Here is a 19,263-nt window from a genome sequence, read left to right as displayed (position 1 = left end):
CCTGTATTTGCATATTCATATATAGCCTTCTAAGATTTGTAGCTGTGGATTTCTGCGGCATAAAGCCAGCCTGATCTGGGTGTATGATTGAGGATATTATCCCATTGACCCGAATTGCCAGGACCTTAGCAAGGATTTTTACATCACTTTGGAGTAAGGATATGGGCCTATACGAACCCGGGTCAACAGGATCCTTCCCTGGCTTAAGCAATAAAATCACATTTGCTCTGGTCATGGATTCTGGCAGTCTACCCTCAGCCAAGCTGGTGTTGAAAACCTTTAGTAGTTCTGGCAACAATTTTTCTCCGTACTGTGAGTATACCTCCATTGGGAGACCATCCTCCCCTGGCGCCTTACAGGTAGGGAAAGAACTCACCACCACCTGGAGCTCCTCTATGGTTATTGGAGCGTCCAGGTGCCGTCTCGCCTCAACAGACAGTGTGGGTAGATTTATGTTAGCCATAAAAGCATTGAGATCATCATCAGAGTAGGTCTCTCTAGATTTGTATAGATCCCTATAAAAATTTGCCAGCTCGGAGATGATATCATCGGGAGCGTTAACTATCCTGCCATTGGCAGCTCGTATGGCTCCTATAGCCGGCGATTGTTGTTGTGATTTTGCAATTTTTGCTAATAGGCAGCCTGTCTTTTGCCCCTCCTCATAAAATGCCAGTTTCGAAAAAAATCTCTTACGTTCTGCAGCGGAGGATCGCACGAGGTCGAAGGAGTCCTGAGCCGCGATCCATGCCTCCCTTGCAGAGTCAGTGGGATCATTCACAAATGCCAACTCTAGTTGACTCACCAAGTCCTCCGCCTGCTCTAGTAGGACCGAGGTATTTTGTTTAACCACAGTTATTTCCTGAATAAATAATCCTGTACAATATGCTTTAAGCTGTTCCCATTTGTACAGGATATCTGTATGCTGTCTATGTATTCTAAGAAATTTATGGATCTGGGCCTCTATCCGTTCATGCAAAGTAAATAATTTAAGCCAGAAGGCATTTAGTTTCCATGGGGCCTTAGATAATAGACTGGAGGGTTGTGCATTCAACCATATAACTAGTGGGGAATGATCAGATACCCCGCGTGGGTAGTACTCCACCCTCGAGGTGTATCCCACCATATCTGGGGTGCCAATACAGAGGTCTATTCGGGACAGAGAACCATGTGTCTTGGAGAAGCATGAAAACTGCTTATGGTTTGGGTAACGGACCCGCCATAAGTCAGTCCACCCTATTTCCATTAAGAGACGGCTAAGGGCAGTTCCCCGACCACCCCTGGGTGGAACCATAGGAGGGTGTCTGTCTATTCTTGGGTCCAGGCAACAGTTAAAGTCCCCCATAATTAGTATCGGAATGTCAGGTTTGTTAGTCACATATGAAACCAGTAGTTGCAACACTTCCCGCGAGAACGGGGGTGGTATGTATATAAATGCCAGAATCATGGTAATTGTATATATTTTGCAATGGAGAAAGATAAATCTACCGGATATATCTATTAGAGAGTCTAGCTCTTGGTATGCTATGGCCTTGTGTATCAGTACACTTACTCCGCGGGAAAAAGCAGAGTATGTGGAATGATATGCCTTCCCCACCCATGCATATTGCAGAAAGCTAACCGTATTGTCCTGCAGGTGAGTCTCCTGCAGGCCAATTATGGCGGGGTGGATCCTTCGCATAACCGTAGATATCATTGTTCTCTTCAAAGGATCATTTACCCCCCCGCACATTCCAAGACATTATAGGTGTACTAGCCATAACAAACCGTTGTGAATTAATCTATGCATATAAAACATTTCTGCATCCTCATATACATTTCCCTTAGCGCCCCTGATGTGAGCTGTATTGAGTTCAGACGTGATCGTCACTTGGCATAGCACCTTTTGGGCTATATGAAAGAGGCACGTACACCGGAGATGTGGTAGAAAACTGATAAACGAACCTCTGCGCCACTGCGCTTTCCTGCGATTATACTGTTGAATCAATAAGTGAGTTACAGTCATTGTTCTTGTAATTGCTAACTTGGCATAGTAAAAGATTCTCAGCACCCACAGGTTTTGACCATTAACCTTCAACTTTTTGCCAACAGGGCAAAGATATCTGTGCCACAGCAACCTGAACAGTAGGTTGAAAACGCACATTGCACTGACATGCACGCCAAATAGGCGGTTGAACTTATGAGCGTTCAAACACAGATTGCAATCGAACTGCCATTCGCTGGTAATGAAATTTTATCATAAGTCCTCTTTGAACTCTGTAAAACTGCACAAGTGATGGGGCGCCCGTCTTGCCCAATTAGTGTGGATTCGACTCTGTCATCCGTCTCCATTTTCCCTTCCTGGTCTTCGGAGGCCCTGCTCATTGCGGTCTAGCCAATCAGCTGCGTCTTGGGCATTTTCAAAGAAGTGATTTTGATCTCCTGCTGTAATGCGCAGCCTGGCCGGAAAAAGCATGGCGTACTTTAACTGTAGACGTTGTAACCTTTTCTTAACATCCATAAATTTAGACCTTTTTCGCTGCACTTCCGCGGAAAAGTCTGGGTAAAAGGATATTTTAGCTCCATTAAAGTGTATTGCTCCCTTTTCCCTGGCCAAACGAAGCACCACCTCACGATCCCTGTAATTCAGAAGTCTGGCAAGCACTGACCTCAGGGGGCTGCCGGGCGGAAGAGGATGCGGCGGCACCCGGTGTGCCCTTTCCACCGCGTATAGGGGTGAGAACGCCTCTTTCCCAAAGATTTCCTGCAGCCAGCCTTCAACAAAATTAGTGGGGTCCCTTCCCTCCACCTTCTCGGGGAGCCCCACAATACGAACGTTGTTGCGTCTCAGGCGGTTCTCGATGTCATCTGTTTTATCAAACGCCTGGTGGGCCTGCTGAGCTGCTACTCTCACTTCCCTGTTCAGATGAGGCATGTGGTCCTCCATGTCACTCACTCTCCCTTCTACTGCGGTGGTTCTCTCTCTGATTTTTTGCAAATCATGGCGTAGTAGAGAGATTGTCTCCCTTAGCCCCCCAAATTTCTCTTTGAGATCATCCACCGAAGCTGTGCATTTATGAACTGCCTGCAGAATATCGCTCAGTGATGGTTGGGGACTGTCCTCTGTCTGCATATCAAACAAGGCAGGCATAGGATCAGGAACAGACTCCATGGAAGCAGTGTCCTCCAGCCTGTCTGCACTATCTCTGTCTGCCTGCACCGCTGACACTGTTGTGTGCTGTGAATCAGCCTGTGTAACTTCCAGAGTTCCTGCCATTTTCTGAGCATAATATATCATGTCTTTGGGCTGGTCTTTTGTTTTAGGGAGTTTAGGTAGCTTACCCCCTTGCTCCGGATTCTTGTCCTGGCCTCGTGGGGTCCTCTGCGGCTGAGGGTGCCCGGCGCCATCTTGGAATTCCTGGGAGGCCGAAGCTGCGGCGTCTCCTCGGTTCCCCCGGGTCATCATACCCGTTCTAATTGCTGCTTTAGGGTCCGTTGGTGTCTGGAGACTGTTAGGGGTCAGTTCCGTGCGTTTGCGGGCGCTGTGTGTGGCGAGGAGAGGATTCTCTGTAGGATCAACAGTGGGAGCTCCGTCGAACACGACTGTTCACATGCCCTGCTAGGCCACGCCCCCACATCGGACACTTTTGACACTATTTTGGGATCATTGTCATTTATACAGCGATCAGTGCTATAAAAATGCACTGATTACTGTGTAAATGACACTGGCAGGGAAGGGGTTAAACACTGGGGGGGCAATCAAGGGGTTAAGCGTGTCCTAGGGAGGAAGTGATTCTAACTGTGGGGGGATGGGCTACCACTGACATGACAGCGATCACTTCTCCCGATGACAGGGAGCAGTAGATCCCCATCATGTCACAAGGCAGAACGGGGAAATGCCTTGTTTATAGCTCATTGAGCTATCTAGCTATCCGGTCATTATCTGGACAATGTAGTGTACCTATTGATGTTAACCCTCTGTCACCAGGAAGTGTGGCGGTATCGCATATATTATAATTCTGAGTACTTCAACTATGAGAATGATATTTATTTTATTTTGTTTGATTTTAACTACATCATTTTCATTGGATAGTTGTTTTTTAATTTAATTGTGCATCCAATAAATGAACTATATTGAGTACTACTATTGCCAAAGTTCTTTGGTACTGGTCCCATTGAGCTCTGATCAGGAGGTGTCCGGGCAGACAGTGCGGTTGGTGAGTACAGTCCTGTCTATGTTCTACAGGTCATTGGGCTGTCACATAAGAGCCTGTATAGATATAACCTCATGGACTCTAGGGGGCACAAGGTGTACAAGGGCACACTGTTCCAGCAATGTGATGTTCATTGATGATGTGATCATTGGTGATCAGTAATGGGATGATGATCAGTGATGCAATGTGATGATAATTAATGATGTGAACAGTGATGATCAGTATGCTGTGATTCTGGACTGTATACTCTGCTGTGAGTCTAGACTGTATACTGTGCTGTGATTCTGGACTGTATACTCTGCTGTGAGTCTGGGCTGTATACTCTGCTGTGAGTCTAGACTGTATACTGTGCAGTGATTCTGGACTGTATACTCTGCTGTGAGTCTGTGCTGTATACTCTGCTGTGAGTCTACACTGTATACTCTGCTGTGATTCTGGGCTGTATACTCTGCTGTGATTCTAGGCTGTATACTCTGCTGTGAGTCCGAGCTGTATACTCTGTCCTGTGATTCTGACTGTATACTCTGCTGTGATTCTGGACTGTATACTCTGCTGCGATTCTGGGCCGTTTACTCTGCTGTGATTCTGGGCCGTTTACTCTGCTGTGATTATGGACCGTATAATCTGCTGTGATTCTGGACCGTATACTCTGCTGTGATTTTGGGCCGTATACTCTGTTGTGATTCTGGACCGTATACTCTGCTGTGATTCTGGACCGTATACTCTGCTGTGATTCTGGACCGTATACTCTGCTGTGATTCTAGGCTGTATACTCTGCGGTGATTCTGGACCGTATACTCTGCTGTGATTCTGGGCCGTACACTCTGCTGTGATTCTGGGCCGTATACTCTGTTGTGATTCTGGACCGTATACTCTGCTGTGATTCTGGACCGTATACTCTGCTGTGATTCTGGACCGTATACTCTGCTGTGATTCTGGGCCGTATACTCTGCTGTGATTCTGGGCCGTACACTCTGCTGTGATTCTGGGCCGTATACTCTGTTGTGATTCTGGGCCATATACTCTGCTGTGATTGTGGGCTGTATACTCTGCTGTGATTCTGGGCTGTATACTCTGTTGTGATTCTGGGCTGTATACTCTGCTGTGATTCTGGACTGTATACTCTGCTGTGAGTCTGGGCTGTATACTCTGCTGTGGGTCTAGACTGTATACTGTGCTGTGATTCTGGACTGTATACTCTGCTGCGAGTCTGTGCTGTATACTCTGCTGTGAGTCTACACTGTATACTCTGCTGTGATTCTGGGCTGTATACTCTGCTGTGATTCTAGGCTGTATACTGTGCTGTGAGTCCGAGCTGTATACTCTGTCCTGTGATTCTGACTGTATACTCTGCTGTGATTCTGGACTGTATACTCTGCTGTGATTCTGGACTGTATACTCTGCTGTGATTCTGGACTGTATACTCTGCTGCGATTCTGGGCCGTATACTCTGCTGTGATTATGGACCGCATACTCTGCTGTGATTTTGGGCCGTATACTCTGCTGTGATTCTGGGCCGTATACTCTGTTGGGATTCTGGGCCGTATACTCTGCTGTGATTCTGGGCCGTATACTCTGCTGTGATTCTGGGCCGTATACTCTGCTGTGATTCTGGGCCGTATACTCTGCTGTGATTCTGGGCTGTATACTCTGTTGTGATTCTGGTCTGTATACTCTGCTGTGATTGTGGGCTGTATACTCTGCTGTGATTCTGGGCTGTATACTCTGCTGCGAGTCTAGGCTCTATACTCTGTCCTGTGATTCTGGGGCTGTAAACTCTGTCCTGTGATGCTGAGCTGTATACTTCTGACACTATGGGTGGAAGCAAGTGGAATACAGGGGACGGAGTGGGTGGTTGCTCTAAGGGGTGGGGCTTATAAGTGGGAGGGGTCAAAAAGGAGGGGCGGGACTGGCGCCCCCATCCTAAAACTTCACCAGCCGCCACTGCCTCCTAGTGCCTTTTTTTACATCAAGCAAATTGCTGGCCGGGTGACAACCTGGCAGGTGACCCAATTTCGGCTGTTGTCTCTTAGTTCTTTGTCAAATACAGGTTCTGCTGGCATGGCCCAGTTTTCTTGCGAGCAACCTTTAACTTTTTTTTTCTCCAAAGGGTGACAAGCAAGAAGTTAGCACAAAGCTTCACCATAAGCTGGCAAGTAGGGCACCCCCTCCCTCATTTCCCATCCCCTCCCTTCACTCCCTCTTTTTGGGCAGAGGGGAATTTATTGGGGTGAACGGATGCTGCCCAATGGGTCAGGTGTTAACAAGCCCTTAGAGTGGCTATAGAAAAAATCACATTGATCAACATCAGATGTCAGCAACTGCAATGTACATTTATATACAAGATGATTATATTATATTATAAATGTATTTTGATATAAAAAGAAGCACGTGTGGGTGTTTCCTGGCTTGTGAAGGTTGGCCTGTCTGGTATATGTGTGCATTTAATATATACAACTGTGAATACATTTTTCTTATGTGCTCATTGTTCACCTTTATGATAAATATAGGATTTAAAATCTTAGGACTAGCGGTTGAGGGGGCAGTAAAACCCAGAAGTTAAGCCTTGTATTTACCTCCCCCTCACCGCTCCTCGTTTAGCTGAAGAGGCAACAGCCGGGGGTGTACACATGCCACACAAGCACTTGCAGAGTGGCTCCTTTCACCTAAATGTGTCACACATGACGAGTGCTACGAGCTCCAAGAAGCAACATGAGGTAGTAAAGCCCCCCTCCCCTCCTTTCTCTCCTCTCCAACCTATCCTCCCGTATATTCCCCTTCATAGGTTTATTTTTTCTAAACCTAGTTTTCTGTGTACTTCGGTCTCTCTTCACAAAATGGTTTCCTCACCCTCGTTTTTTTCAGGGTGTGCAGGGCCCATAAATCTGCAATGAGGGGCTTATTAATCTTCACCCCCCCCCCTTTTTTTTTCTCATTTTCGTTATATTTAAAGACCATACAGGGAACACTCTCAACACTTAAGTATGATCGAATGCTGGAGTTCACCATCCTCTACAAGACAATCCTTTCATATACTGCGTTTTGTTTCATGTGATTGAATAGAGTTCATTTAATGGCTTAAGCTCAGGTTAAATGTGAATGTATATCTTACCTCACCCTGCCTCACACATACTGTATCTGACCAGCCTGTATACTGTTGCAACTTTTGAACCATTTCTTTTAATGTCTTTAAAAATACATACATACACACAAATTTTATATATATATATATATATATATATACATATATATTATCTCACAAAAGTGAGTACACCCCTCACATTTTTTGTAAATATTTTATTCTATCTTTTCATGTGACAACACTGAAGAAATGACACTTTGCTACAATGTAAAGTAGTGAGTGTACAGCTTGTATAACAGTGTAAATTTGCTGTCCCTTCAAAATAACTCAACACACAGCCATTAATGTCTAAACCGCTGGCAACAAAAGTGAGTAACCCCTAAGTGAAAATGTCCAAATTGGGCCCAAAGTGTCAATATTTTGTGTGGCCACCATTATTTTCCAGCACTACCTTAACCTTCTTGGGTATGGAGTTCACCAGAGCTTCACAGGTTGCCACTGGAGTCCTCTTCCACTCCTCCATGATGACATCACAGAGCTGGTGGATGTTAGAGACCTTGCGCTCCTCCACCTTCCGTCTGAGGATGCCCCACAGATGTTCAATAGGGTTTAGGTCTGGAGACATGCTTGGCCAGTCCATCACCTTTACCCTCAGCTTCTTTAGCAAGGCAGTGGTCGTCTTGGAGGTGTGTTTGGGGTCGTTATGTTGGAATACTGCCCTGTGGCCCAGTCTCCGGAGGGAGGGGATCATGCTCTGCTTCAGTATGTCACAGTACATGTTGGCATTCATGGTTCCCTCAATGAACTGTAGCTCCCCAGACCATGACACTCCCACCACCATGCCTGACTGTAGGCAAGACACACTTGTCTTTGCACTCTTCACCTGGTTGCCGCCACACATGCTTAACACCATCTGAACCAAATAAGTTTATCTTGGTCTCATCAGACCACAGGACATGATTCCAGTAATCCATGTCCTTAGTCTGCTTGTCTTCAGAAAACTGTTTGCAGGCTTTCTTGTGCATCATCTTTAGAAGAGGCTTCCTTCTGGGATGACAGCCATGCAGACCAATTTGATGCAGTGTGTGGCGTATGGTCTGAGCACTGACAGGCTGACCCCCCCCCACCCCTACAACCTCTGCACCAATGCTGGCAGCACTCATACGTCTATTTCCCAAAGACAACCTCTGGATATGATGCTGAGCACGTGCACTCAACTTCTTTGGTCGACCATGGCGAGGCCTGTTCTGAGTGGAACCTGTCCTGGCCACCGTGCTGCAGCTCAGTTTCGGGGTCTTGGCAAGCTTCTTATAGCCTAGGCCATCTTTATGTAGACCAATAATTCTCTTTTTCAGATCCTCAGAGAGTTCTTTGCCATGAGGTGCCATATTGAACTTCCAGTGACCAGTATGAGATAGTGAGAGCAATGACAACAAATTTAACACACCTGCTCCCCATGCACACCTGGGACCCTGTGACACTAACGAGTCACATGACACCAGAGAGGGAAAATGGCTAATTTGGCCATTTTCATTTATGGGTGTACTCACTTTTGTTGCCATTGGTTTAGACATTAATGGCTGTGTTGAGTTATTTTGAGGGGACAGCAAATTTACACTGTTATGCAAGCTGTGCACTCACTACTTTACATTGTAGCAAAGTGTCATTTCTTCAGTGTTACATGAAAAGATAAAAGATAATAAAATATCTACAAAAAATGTGAGGGGTGTACTCACTTTTGTGAGATACCGTATACATATATATATCACAACAGTGAAGAGTTTAGGCAACCAATATCCAAGTGCAGGGTAAGGGGACACCCATGGGGCTTGTGAATGGGCACCTTAGAAGGAACTAAACTAAAGTTGGAATATTTTTGCTTTGTTCTTGAAGTATGTGACAGATTCCACTTCCATCGACTGAAAGAAGACGGGAACACCATGGAGTTACCACTACTTGGGGAAATGTTATATTGTCTGACCGGTCGTTGTCCCCAAGAGTTTGAATCCTACGGTTGCTACTGTGGAAAGGAAGGCCGGGGAAACCCCAAAGACATCCTGGACAGGTACACTTTACAAATATAAATACTGACTACTTGAAGGAAACCAGTCATAAGAAGAATATGGAGGATGCTATGGGCTGAAGTCTGCTTTGAAAAATACTGGTTCCCTGACCATCACATACAGTGAGGGAAAAAAGTATTTGATCTCCTGCTGATTTTGTACATTTGCCCACTGACAAAGAAATGATCAGTCTATAATTTTAATGGTAGGTTTATTTTAATAGTAAACGACAGAACAACAACAAAAATATCCAGAAAATAGCATTTAAAAACAGTTATAAATTGATTAGCATTTTAATGAGTGAAATAAGTATTTGATCTCCTATCAATCAGCAAGATTTCTGGTTTCCAGGTGTCTTCTATACAGGTAACAAGCTGAGATTAGGAGCACTCTCTTAAAGGGAGTGCTCCTAATCTCAGCTTCTTACCTGTATAAAAGACACTTGTCCACAGAAGCAATCAGATTCCAATCTCTCCACCATGGCCAAGAACAAAGAGCTGTCCAAGATGTCAGAGACAAGATTGTAGACCAACACAAGGCTAGAATAGGCTACAAGACCATCGCCAAGCAGCTTGGTGAGAGGGTGACAACCAGTGGTGGTGCGTCCATAAGGGTGCACAGGCGCCACCCCTCTCTCCAGCCACCCCCTCTATGTAAAATGGATAGTTTCATGCATTGCATGAATCCATCCATGGCTGCTGTAGACACCCCCTATTCAGGCGTCCGGCCCCTTTTCGGACGCCGGGCGCCTGAATTCCAACAGCGGGGGGAGGGTTTGAAGCACGTGATCGAAGCCATAGGCTCTAATAGGCTTCAAAAAAGGTGAACTGCGAGCGCAAAGCATTGCGCTCGCAGTTCACCCAGGTGGGTTAGCAAAGCAAATCAATATTTGCTTTGCTAACACTGAACCGCCTCTCAGCCAATCAGGAGGCACGGCTCTAATACCCGTCACCTGATCGGCTGAAGGCACAGGCATCCTGATTGGAACGGAAGACCGGGAGGACAGAGAACCACGGAGGACACAGGGGCACACCGCCATCACCTGCTGCATCTCCCACAACTCGCCGCCATCACCCACCTGCCACCACGATGGGGTAAATGTGTGCAGGTCAGATGGCAAGCGGGGGGGGGGGGGTGGCAGAGGCTGCATATGATGGGCACACACTCACACAGGCTACATATGATGGGCACACAGGCTACATATGATGGGCACAAAGGCTGCATATGATGGGCACAGAGACAGAGGCTACATATGATGGGCAACACAGGCTACATATGATGGGCACGGAGGCTACATATGATGGGCACAGAGGCTACATATGATGGGTCACAGAGGCTGCAAATGATGGGCACACAAGATACATATGATGGGCACACAAGATACATATGATGGGCACAGAGGCTACATAAGATGGGCACAGAGGCTATATATGATGGGCACAGGCTACATATGATGGGCACAGGGGCTGCATATGATGGGCACAGGGGCTGCATATGATGGGCACAGGGGCTGCATATGATGGGCACAGTGGCTGCATTTAATGGGGCACAGTGGCTGCATTTGATGGCACAGTGGCTTCATTTTATGGGGCACAGTGGCTTCAATTGATGGTACAGTGAGGCTGCAATTGATGTTTTTTTTCCAGAATTTTTTAGTTTGTTTGCGCCCCCCCCCAAAAAAAATTTTGAGCACCAGCCACCACTGGTGACAACAGTTGGTGTAATTATTCGCAAATGAAAGAAACACAAAATAACTGTCAATCTCCCTCGGTCTGGGGCTCCATGCAAGATCTCACCTCATGGACTTTCAATGATCATGAGAACGGTGAGGAATCGGCCCAGAACTACACGGGAGGATCTTGTCAATGATCTCAAGACAGCTGGGACCATAGTCACCAAGAAAACAATTGGTAACACACTAAGCTGTGAGGGACTGAAATCCAGCAGTGCCCGCAATGTCCCCCTGCTCAAGAAAGCACATGTACAGGCCTGTCTGAAGTTTTCTAATGAACATCTGAATGATTCAGAGGAGAACTGAGTGAAAGTGTTGTGGTCAGATGAGACCAAAATCAAGTTCTTTGGCATCAACTCAACTCGCAGTGTTTGGAGGAGGAATGCTGCCTATGACCCCAAGAACTCCATCCCTACCATTAAACATGGAGGTGGAAACATTATGCTTTGGGGATGTTTTTCTGCTAAGGGGACAGGACAACTTCACCGCATCAAAGGGATGATGGAGCCTCGAAACCTTAATGACTTGGAGAGGATCTGTAAAGAGGAGTGGGACGAATCCCTCCTGAGATGTGTGCAAACCTGGTGGCCAACTACAGGAAACGTCTGACCTCTGTGATTGCCAACAAGGGTTTTGCCACCAAGTACTAAGTCATGTTTTGGAAGGGGTCAAATACTTATTTCACTCATTAAAATGCAAATCAATTTATAACTTTTTTTGAAATGCGTTTTTTAAAAAATATTTTTGTTGTTATTCTGTCTCTCACTGTTACAATAAACCTACCATTAAAATTATAGACCGATTATTTCTTTGTCATTGGGCAATCATACAAAATCAGCAGGGGATCAAATACTATTTTCTCTCACTGTACCTTGGCTTTGGTACCTTAAGAAAGTGACCTGGAACGAAGGAATGTTTTCTTTGACTTTCAATTGGTGCATGTACACTATATTACCAAAAGTATTGTGATGCCTTTACAATAATAATATTGGGTTGGCCCACCCTTTGCAGCTATAACAGCTTCAACTCTTCTGGAAAGGCTGTCCACAAGGTTTAGGAGTGTGTCTATGGGAATGTTTGACCATTCTTCCAGAAGAGCATTTGTTTAATATAATAGAAGTTTGTGGCAAAGTGCAGCTAACACACAGGAAAGCCAGAGGTGCACTGCGCTGCACTCACGGTGCGGGTAAACTGCAGCACATCAGTGTGAAAGCAGCCTTAGGCCCCTTTCACACGATCGGTTTAGATCCGGTCCCCCTGTCCATTTTTCAGGCGGACCCAATCGGACCCTCCATTTACCTCTATGGAGCGGCAGATGTACACGGACTTGTGTCTGTTTACACCTACCTACCTCCAATCCAATCTGCTAAAAACACCCAGAAGGGGATCTGTCCCCTTCCCTCTGGACGCATCAGAGGGCCCAAAGAGTGGAGCGGGCTGTGTCCGTTGACACGGATCTGTCATCTGCCTGCTCTGCTCATTGTGGCCGGCGGTTACCAAGTAACTTAAGTGGCCCTCGCTCTTCAAAAGGTTGGGCACCCCTGACATAGGCAGAGCTCTGTGTTCTATGTCTCTCCTTGCCGTTCAGTGGGTGCCGGCGGACATCCATTGGCTAGCACCCGCTGATCAGCTTCAGCTTGTGCTGTAAAAATCGCGGTACGTGCACGCGCCCCTACCCGGAAGTGCCGAATCACGTACCTAATACGTAATCTGGCTCAGCCGCTCTGCTGCCGTATAACTAAGTTATGCAGTCAGCAAGCCAGTGCAAAATCTGGCGCAGGTCTGCAGAGAAACCAATCAGCTTCCAGGTATTTTTTTTGTCAAAGTTTAATTGAAGAAGCTAACTGGTTTCTATGCACAGTTGCACAAGATTTTGCACTCTCCAGTTTTAGTACATCAACCCCTATATGTTGTTAAAAATGTACAAATTATTCATGGGTGTATGATGCAGCTAAATTTGGACGTCTAGATATCAGTAACCTCCGATCATGAGCGGGTAATAACAAAGTGTCTCTTTTACTCTTCTTCTTCTAGCTGCTGTTTCTCCCACCAATGCTGCATAGAGCACCTTAAGAAGATTGGCTGCCCCCCGGATAGGAACGTGCGCTCGGAGGTCATGTGCATGGACAGCAAACCCACATGTAAGCTCAGTGTTACCTTTTTTAACTCTTCACAGTTCTGTCTAACTGGCCAGAACCATCACAATCCACCATCTCCTTAATATACTGTAATTGTGATCATTCATTGGTGGAAATAACCACCTAACTCAAGAAACAGGATTTACCAGGTGGATGGTCTCACAAAAAAAAAAAAACCATAAACAGTACTTGTGTAAACAATCAACTTTATTCCATCAGTCTATAAAATGAAAGGAGTATATAACCCCTATGATATAAAAACACATACCACAAATATCATAAGGAGTATTACAGAACAACAACCCCAACCATCAGATTCCTAAATAATTATATTAGCAACACACACTTCCAAAACAATGTAAAAAAATAGCTATCATGGGTTTTTAACCATATCAAGTGTTGGCAAATAAACCACAAAGCAAGATCCCAACGCGTTTCTCCCTGAGGAATAATGGACCATGCTACATTCACTTGGATGTTTGGATAGACACCTAAGAAGTCATAGGATTCTGCTAAGGATAAACTTTTCTGTCCCTGTGGGGGGTCTGCTTATGGAATTACTTTCTCCTATGATCTTCAATTGAGCTGATTTAAGGAAGCAGTGAGGGGGGTTTCCTTCGACGAGCGGTGGCCACAATTGTTTCCATCATGAGCCGGACCTTGTTCGGTGTGTGTGTGTGTGTGTGTGTGTGTGTGTGTGTGTGTGTGGGGGGTTGATTTTGGGATTCTAAGAGGACTAATGGAACACAAACCCTGTTATACCCCCATAAAAGCCCATCAGGGTGAATTGCGTTGGCATCTTGCTTTGTATGTGTGTATGTGGGGGGCTCAAAAATGTTTTTTGAGGGGATTTTAAGTGCTTTGATGTAACTTTGATTTTTTTTACACTTTATTTTACTTTTTTTTTTTTACATCACATAAAGGGAGAATAAGTCCCCTACCGTGGGGGAAATAATTATTTGATATCCTGTGCAGGTTTTGTAGGTTTGCCCACTTACAAGGAAATGAAGGGTCTATAATTGTTATCATAGGTGTATTTTAAATAATAGAGACAGAAATCCCCAAAAAAACACGATACAAATGTTATAAATTGAGTTGCAGTTCAGTTTGTAAAATAAGTATTTTATCCCCTACCAACAATAATTCTGACTCCCACAGACTGGCTAATTAATGCTTGTTAATTTAAGAAGGTGTTCTTAACAATAACATGTTATGTGTATAAAAGCCATCTGTCCACAGAATCTCTTTCTTTCATTCAAACCGCACCATCATGGGCAAGTCCAAAGAGCTAAGGACGTCCGGGATAAGATTGTAGACACAAGGCTGGAATGGGCTACAAGACCATCAGCAAGAAGCTTGGTGAGAAGAGACAACTGTTGGAGTGAATATTCGCAAATGGAAGAAATACAAAGTAATCATCACTCGCCCTCGGATTGGAGTTCCATGCAGAATTTTGCCTCATGGTGTAAGGATGATCATGAGAAAAGTGAGGGATCAACCCTGAGCTACACAGGAGGAGCTTGTGAATGATCTCAAGGTAATTGGGACCACAGTCACCAAACAAACCATTGGTAACACAATACACCGCCACGGATTGAAATCCTGCAACGCCCGCAAGGCCCCCCTCCTCAAGAAGGCCCTTCTGAAGTTTACCAATGAACATCGAAATGATTCAGAGGATTGGGAAAAAAGTGCTGTGGTCAGATGAAACCAAAATTGAGTTCTTTGGCATTAACTCGACTGACCGTGTTTGGAGGAAGAAAAATGCTGACTATGACCCTAAGAACACCATCCCTACAGTCAAGCACGAAGGTGGAAACATGCTTTGGGGCTGTTTCTCTGCTAAAGGTACAGGCTGACTTTGCTGCATTGAGGGGCCAATGGACGGGGCCATGTATTGTAAAATTTTGGATGAGAACCTTCTTCCCTCAGCCAGAACACTGAAGATGGGTTGTGGATGCGTCTTCCAGCATGACAATGACCCAAAACATACCGCCAAAAGCAACAAAGGAGTGGCTCAAGAAGAAGCACATTAAGGTCATGGAGTGGCCTAGCCAGTCTTCAGACCTTAATCCTATAGAAAATTTATGGAGGGAGCTGAAACTTTGAGTTGCCCAGGATTTAGAGAAGATCTGTAAAGAAGACTGGACCAAAATCCCTCCTGAGATGTGTGCAAACCTGGTCACCAACTACATGAAACGTCTTACCTCTGTGCTTGCCAACAAAGGTTTCTCCACCAAGTACTAAGTCATGTTTTGCTTGGGGATCAAATACTAGTTTTACTCTCTGAACTGCAACTCAATTTATAAAATTTGTATCGTGTTTTTTCTGGATTTTTGGTTGATACTCTGCCTCTATCATTTTAAATACACCTATGATAAACATTATAGACCCTTTTTTTCTTTGTAAGTGGGCAAACTTACAAAATCTGCAGGGGATCAAATAATTATTTTCCCCACTGTATATGATTTTTTGGTGACAAATTCCTGTTAATGCCACAGGATCACTTCCATCTGACAGCCAACAGTCGGCTTGTCAGATTTACTCATACTCCCGGCAGCTGCAGCAAGGTTCAGGTGTCTGCTTTCCAAAAAGGGGTAATTTTGGGGGCGTTTGTACAGTCAAGGCATTTTTGATATGAAGTAGTGAGAAAAAAATTCTGGACAGCCGCACTCAAAATGATGTTTTGCCTTTATTGAATAACGATCATCAAAGATACATGCCACAGCAGAAAAATGCAGGAAACTGACGCGTTTCACACTGTAATCAGTGCTTAATCATAGTGTGAAACGCGTCAGATTCCTGCATTTTTCTGCTGTGGCATGTATCTTTGATGATCATTATTCAATAAAGGCAAAACATCATTTTGAGTGTGGCTGTCCAGGATTTTTTTTCTCACTACTTCATTGTACAAGCATTGCTGACACCTGTTGCTTCCAGCATGGAGGAGATGTTCGCTCCTAATCGGCCTTCCTAGAGCGGTGATATCTTTCATTCTCTGCATTTTTTATATGTTTTAAACTATGATCTGTATAAGTAAGAATGTATGAGGAGGTGTTTATGCTATTGTATTTCTACTTGTCTTAGGTGTGGGCTGGAGCATCTGTGACAGGCTACTGTGTGCCTGCGACAAAGCTGCGGCGGAATGCATGGCTGCTGCGCCAGTCAACAACACTCTGCGAGCTTTAAACAGGAGTCAGTGCCAGGGGGAGACCCAACCACTGTGCAGGCAAGGGAGCGAGGAGGAGAAGCCAGAGCGAGCCATTAAGCCACAGTCGGAGAGCTCCAGCTCGGAAGAGAGCAGCGAAGAACAACGTCCAATGAGAGACATAGTGCAGGCTGGGAACTCTGGGTCACTGGTGCCCAGGGGAGGAAGACGGACACGCTCACTGGTTAACAGAAGGAAAAATTAGAGCAGGAGAGTTATACTATAAAAATGTAAATTCCAAAAATTAGATTTTTTTTGTTAAACTGTCCTGGTGCATATAGGACAGGTAGCATCGCTTTCCATACGTGGAGTAGTAAAATTGAATACAATATAAAGCCTCATTTCAGCAATTTCAGATGGTTGTCTATCCAGAGACCTCAAAGCTGTCATTCTGTTCCAGATTCAAATAATGAGTCACGGAATAAGCATGCAGCCAGTGAGGTCTAAAGAATCTGAACTCATGTCATGCATACTTGTTCTGGCTCTGAGACTTACTAGGTAGTAAAGCCAGGATAAGCATAATAGCTTTGAAACCTGCAGCATTAAAGACTTTGGACTTTAGTTTATTTATAAAATGGTCCCCCAGCAGTATTAAAATTAAAAAATGTCCCAGCTGTTGTACTTGTCTTCTTTCTGGTGCTGTTGCATGCAATAAATAAATCCTGAGCAGTGGGTATTTGATGGGATTATAATTGTGCCAAAAATCAAGGAAAAAACAATTCACAATATAAAAAACTTACATGATTTATTTTGTACAGACCATCAAAAATGTGTTACACATGCCAGTTATATGGTCATAATTGGGTGTTGAGTAGATGCTCGCAGTATAGTGTCTGATCCCAACATGTTTCGCCGATACTGGCTTCTTCAGGGTATTTTGGTGTTTGCTTCGTAGTCTATAAATTAGTGGTGGCCTCCAAAACCCCCTGAAGAAGCTGGTCTCGGTGAAACATGTTGGGATCAGACACTACGTATAGGTTGGACTTGATGGACTTGTGTCTTTTTTCAACCTCGCCTGTGTAACTATGTAACTATACTGCGAGCATCTACTCAACACACAATTATGACCATATAACTGGCATGTGTAACACAGTTTTAATGGTCGGTTTTTAACTATATACAAGATAAATCATGTAAGTTTTCTTATTGTGAATTGTTTTTTCCTTTTGGCACCATTAGAATCCCTTTAAAGTGTAAGTAAACCCCCCTATCGTTTTCAGCCAAGGAAGCTGCCATCTTTGCCTCTGTTTAATCTACAACTGCCATGATGCTGCACATGTGATCAGTTATGACACCAGCCATTGGATGGTTTGACAGTTTGGTTGAGAGCACAACCAATGGGAGTGATACATTTCCAGCACGTGCCAGAAATGAAACCGTTTTATGGATGGGTTTATTTCTGCTTTAAATACCCACTGCTCTATATATACTACTCCAGGGATGAGGTGCCTGATATGGTCTTGTCACCCAGCCGCGATACCACGATGCAATAACTAAATCCTACCACAAGATGTCTTCAGTCACCAGATTGAACCATGGCCAGTGCCATTCAAGCTGGGATACTGAGTGCATACAATGGATGCAGGGTGTCATGAACCGGCCCCCCAGGGGGGCCATCACCACCATATCCTGCACTCAGTGTATTGATGCAAGAGTCATCATATCAGTGTGGATCTGTGAATCACTGAGGACTACCAACTGCTAGAGAAGATCCAAAATAAAAAGGACCTTATGGGGAGGGGGCTCTATAAACAATTCAGCTGCCAAAGCACCATTATTTCTACCCAGTCTCATATCATCCATTCCACAGTCACCTTTCTCACCTGATCCTGGGTATATGGGTAATGGACACACCACACAAATCCATAAGCACGAAAATGACCAGCACACCAAAAAGAACATCTCATATTTATTGAGATCTTATTAGTGAAGCCAAGATCAGTTTTCTTTGGTTTTTGCTTAAATATTCTTATCCTGCCAGGCACCGCTTGATCTCTTCTGATGGACCCCATGAATATACTTCTCTGGAGGTCTGGATTTCTGCCATAAAGGACTATTGTAAAGGTTGATGAGGCATGTAATGTACTAACACAAGACACTGTATTTTCATATCAGCTGCAATAAGACTGTTTTCTAATGAGTTTGTGAAAAATGTTTATGTACATCTTTTTTTTTTTTTTTTTTACAATAGTGGTGTGATCTTAAATCCTGACATATCAATTGTGAATTTTTCTTTTTTTTTTGATTGAATGTTTCATGAGTCATCCATAAAATGTAAATATGTTTTGATGCAAACATTTCATAAAGACCTTTACTAAACCATGTTTTGAGTGCTAAAATATTTATTTTGCCCACACAGACACACGACTCACATCCAACTTCAGCCAAAAATGTTCATTGCATTGGTGGTCAAGAGGATGAATGCAACCATATGCCCTGTACACACGGTCAGATTTTCCGATGGAAAAAGTGCGATCGGATTGTGTTGTCGGAAATTCCGATCGCGTGTAGGCTCCATCTGACTTTTTCCGTCGGAATTTCCGACACACAAGGTTTGAGAGCAGGATATAAAAATTTCCAACAAAATCCGATCGTTTAAACTCCAATCGTGTGTACACAAATCTGACGTGCAAAGTGCCACGCATGCACAGAATACATTAAGAGACGAAAGCTATTGGCTACTGCCCCGTTTATAGTCCCGACGTACGTGTTTTACGACACCACATTCAGAACGATCGGATTTTCAGACAACTTTGTGGGACCGTGTGTATGCAAGACTAGTTTGAGCCAACATCCGTCGGAAAAAATCTGATGGATTTTGCTGTCGGAATGTCCGATCAATGTTCGATC

The 19,263-nt window shown here is 44.6% G+C and overlaps 1 protein-coding gene across 2 annotated transcripts in view; it reads left to right on the top strand.

Annotated features, from left to right (window-relative positions):
- The window catches only part of OC90 (otoconin 90), a 151,457-nt gene extending 132,722 nt beyond the window's left edge, over positions 1–18,735 (top strand). For both annotated transcript variants that reach the window (XM_073632265.1, XM_073632264.1), the window contains 3 exons: positions 9,166–9,337; positions 13,102–13,208; positions 16,293–18,735. In XM_073632265.1, the coding sequence (XP_073488366.1) occupies positions 9,166–9,337; positions 13,102–13,208; positions 16,293–16,618 (605 nt within the window). In that variant the 3' untranslated portion in view covers positions 16,619–18,735. The remainder of the gene's footprint in view (positions 1–9,165; positions 9,338–13,101; positions 13,209–16,292) is intronic.
- The last annotated feature ends 528 nt before the right edge of the window (positions 18,736–19,263 follow it).

Source organism: Aquarana catesbeiana, linkage group LG05 (assembly GCF_042186555.1).
Source record: "Aquarana catesbeiana isolate 2022-GZ linkage group LG05, ASM4218655v1, whole genome shotgun sequence".
NCBI lineage: Eukaryota > Metazoa > Chordata > Amphibia > Anura > Ranidae > Aquarana > Aquarana catesbeiana.
The sequence above is the reverse complement of the archived record's forward strand: the minus strand, read 5'-3'. Positions and strand labels throughout refer to the sequence as shown.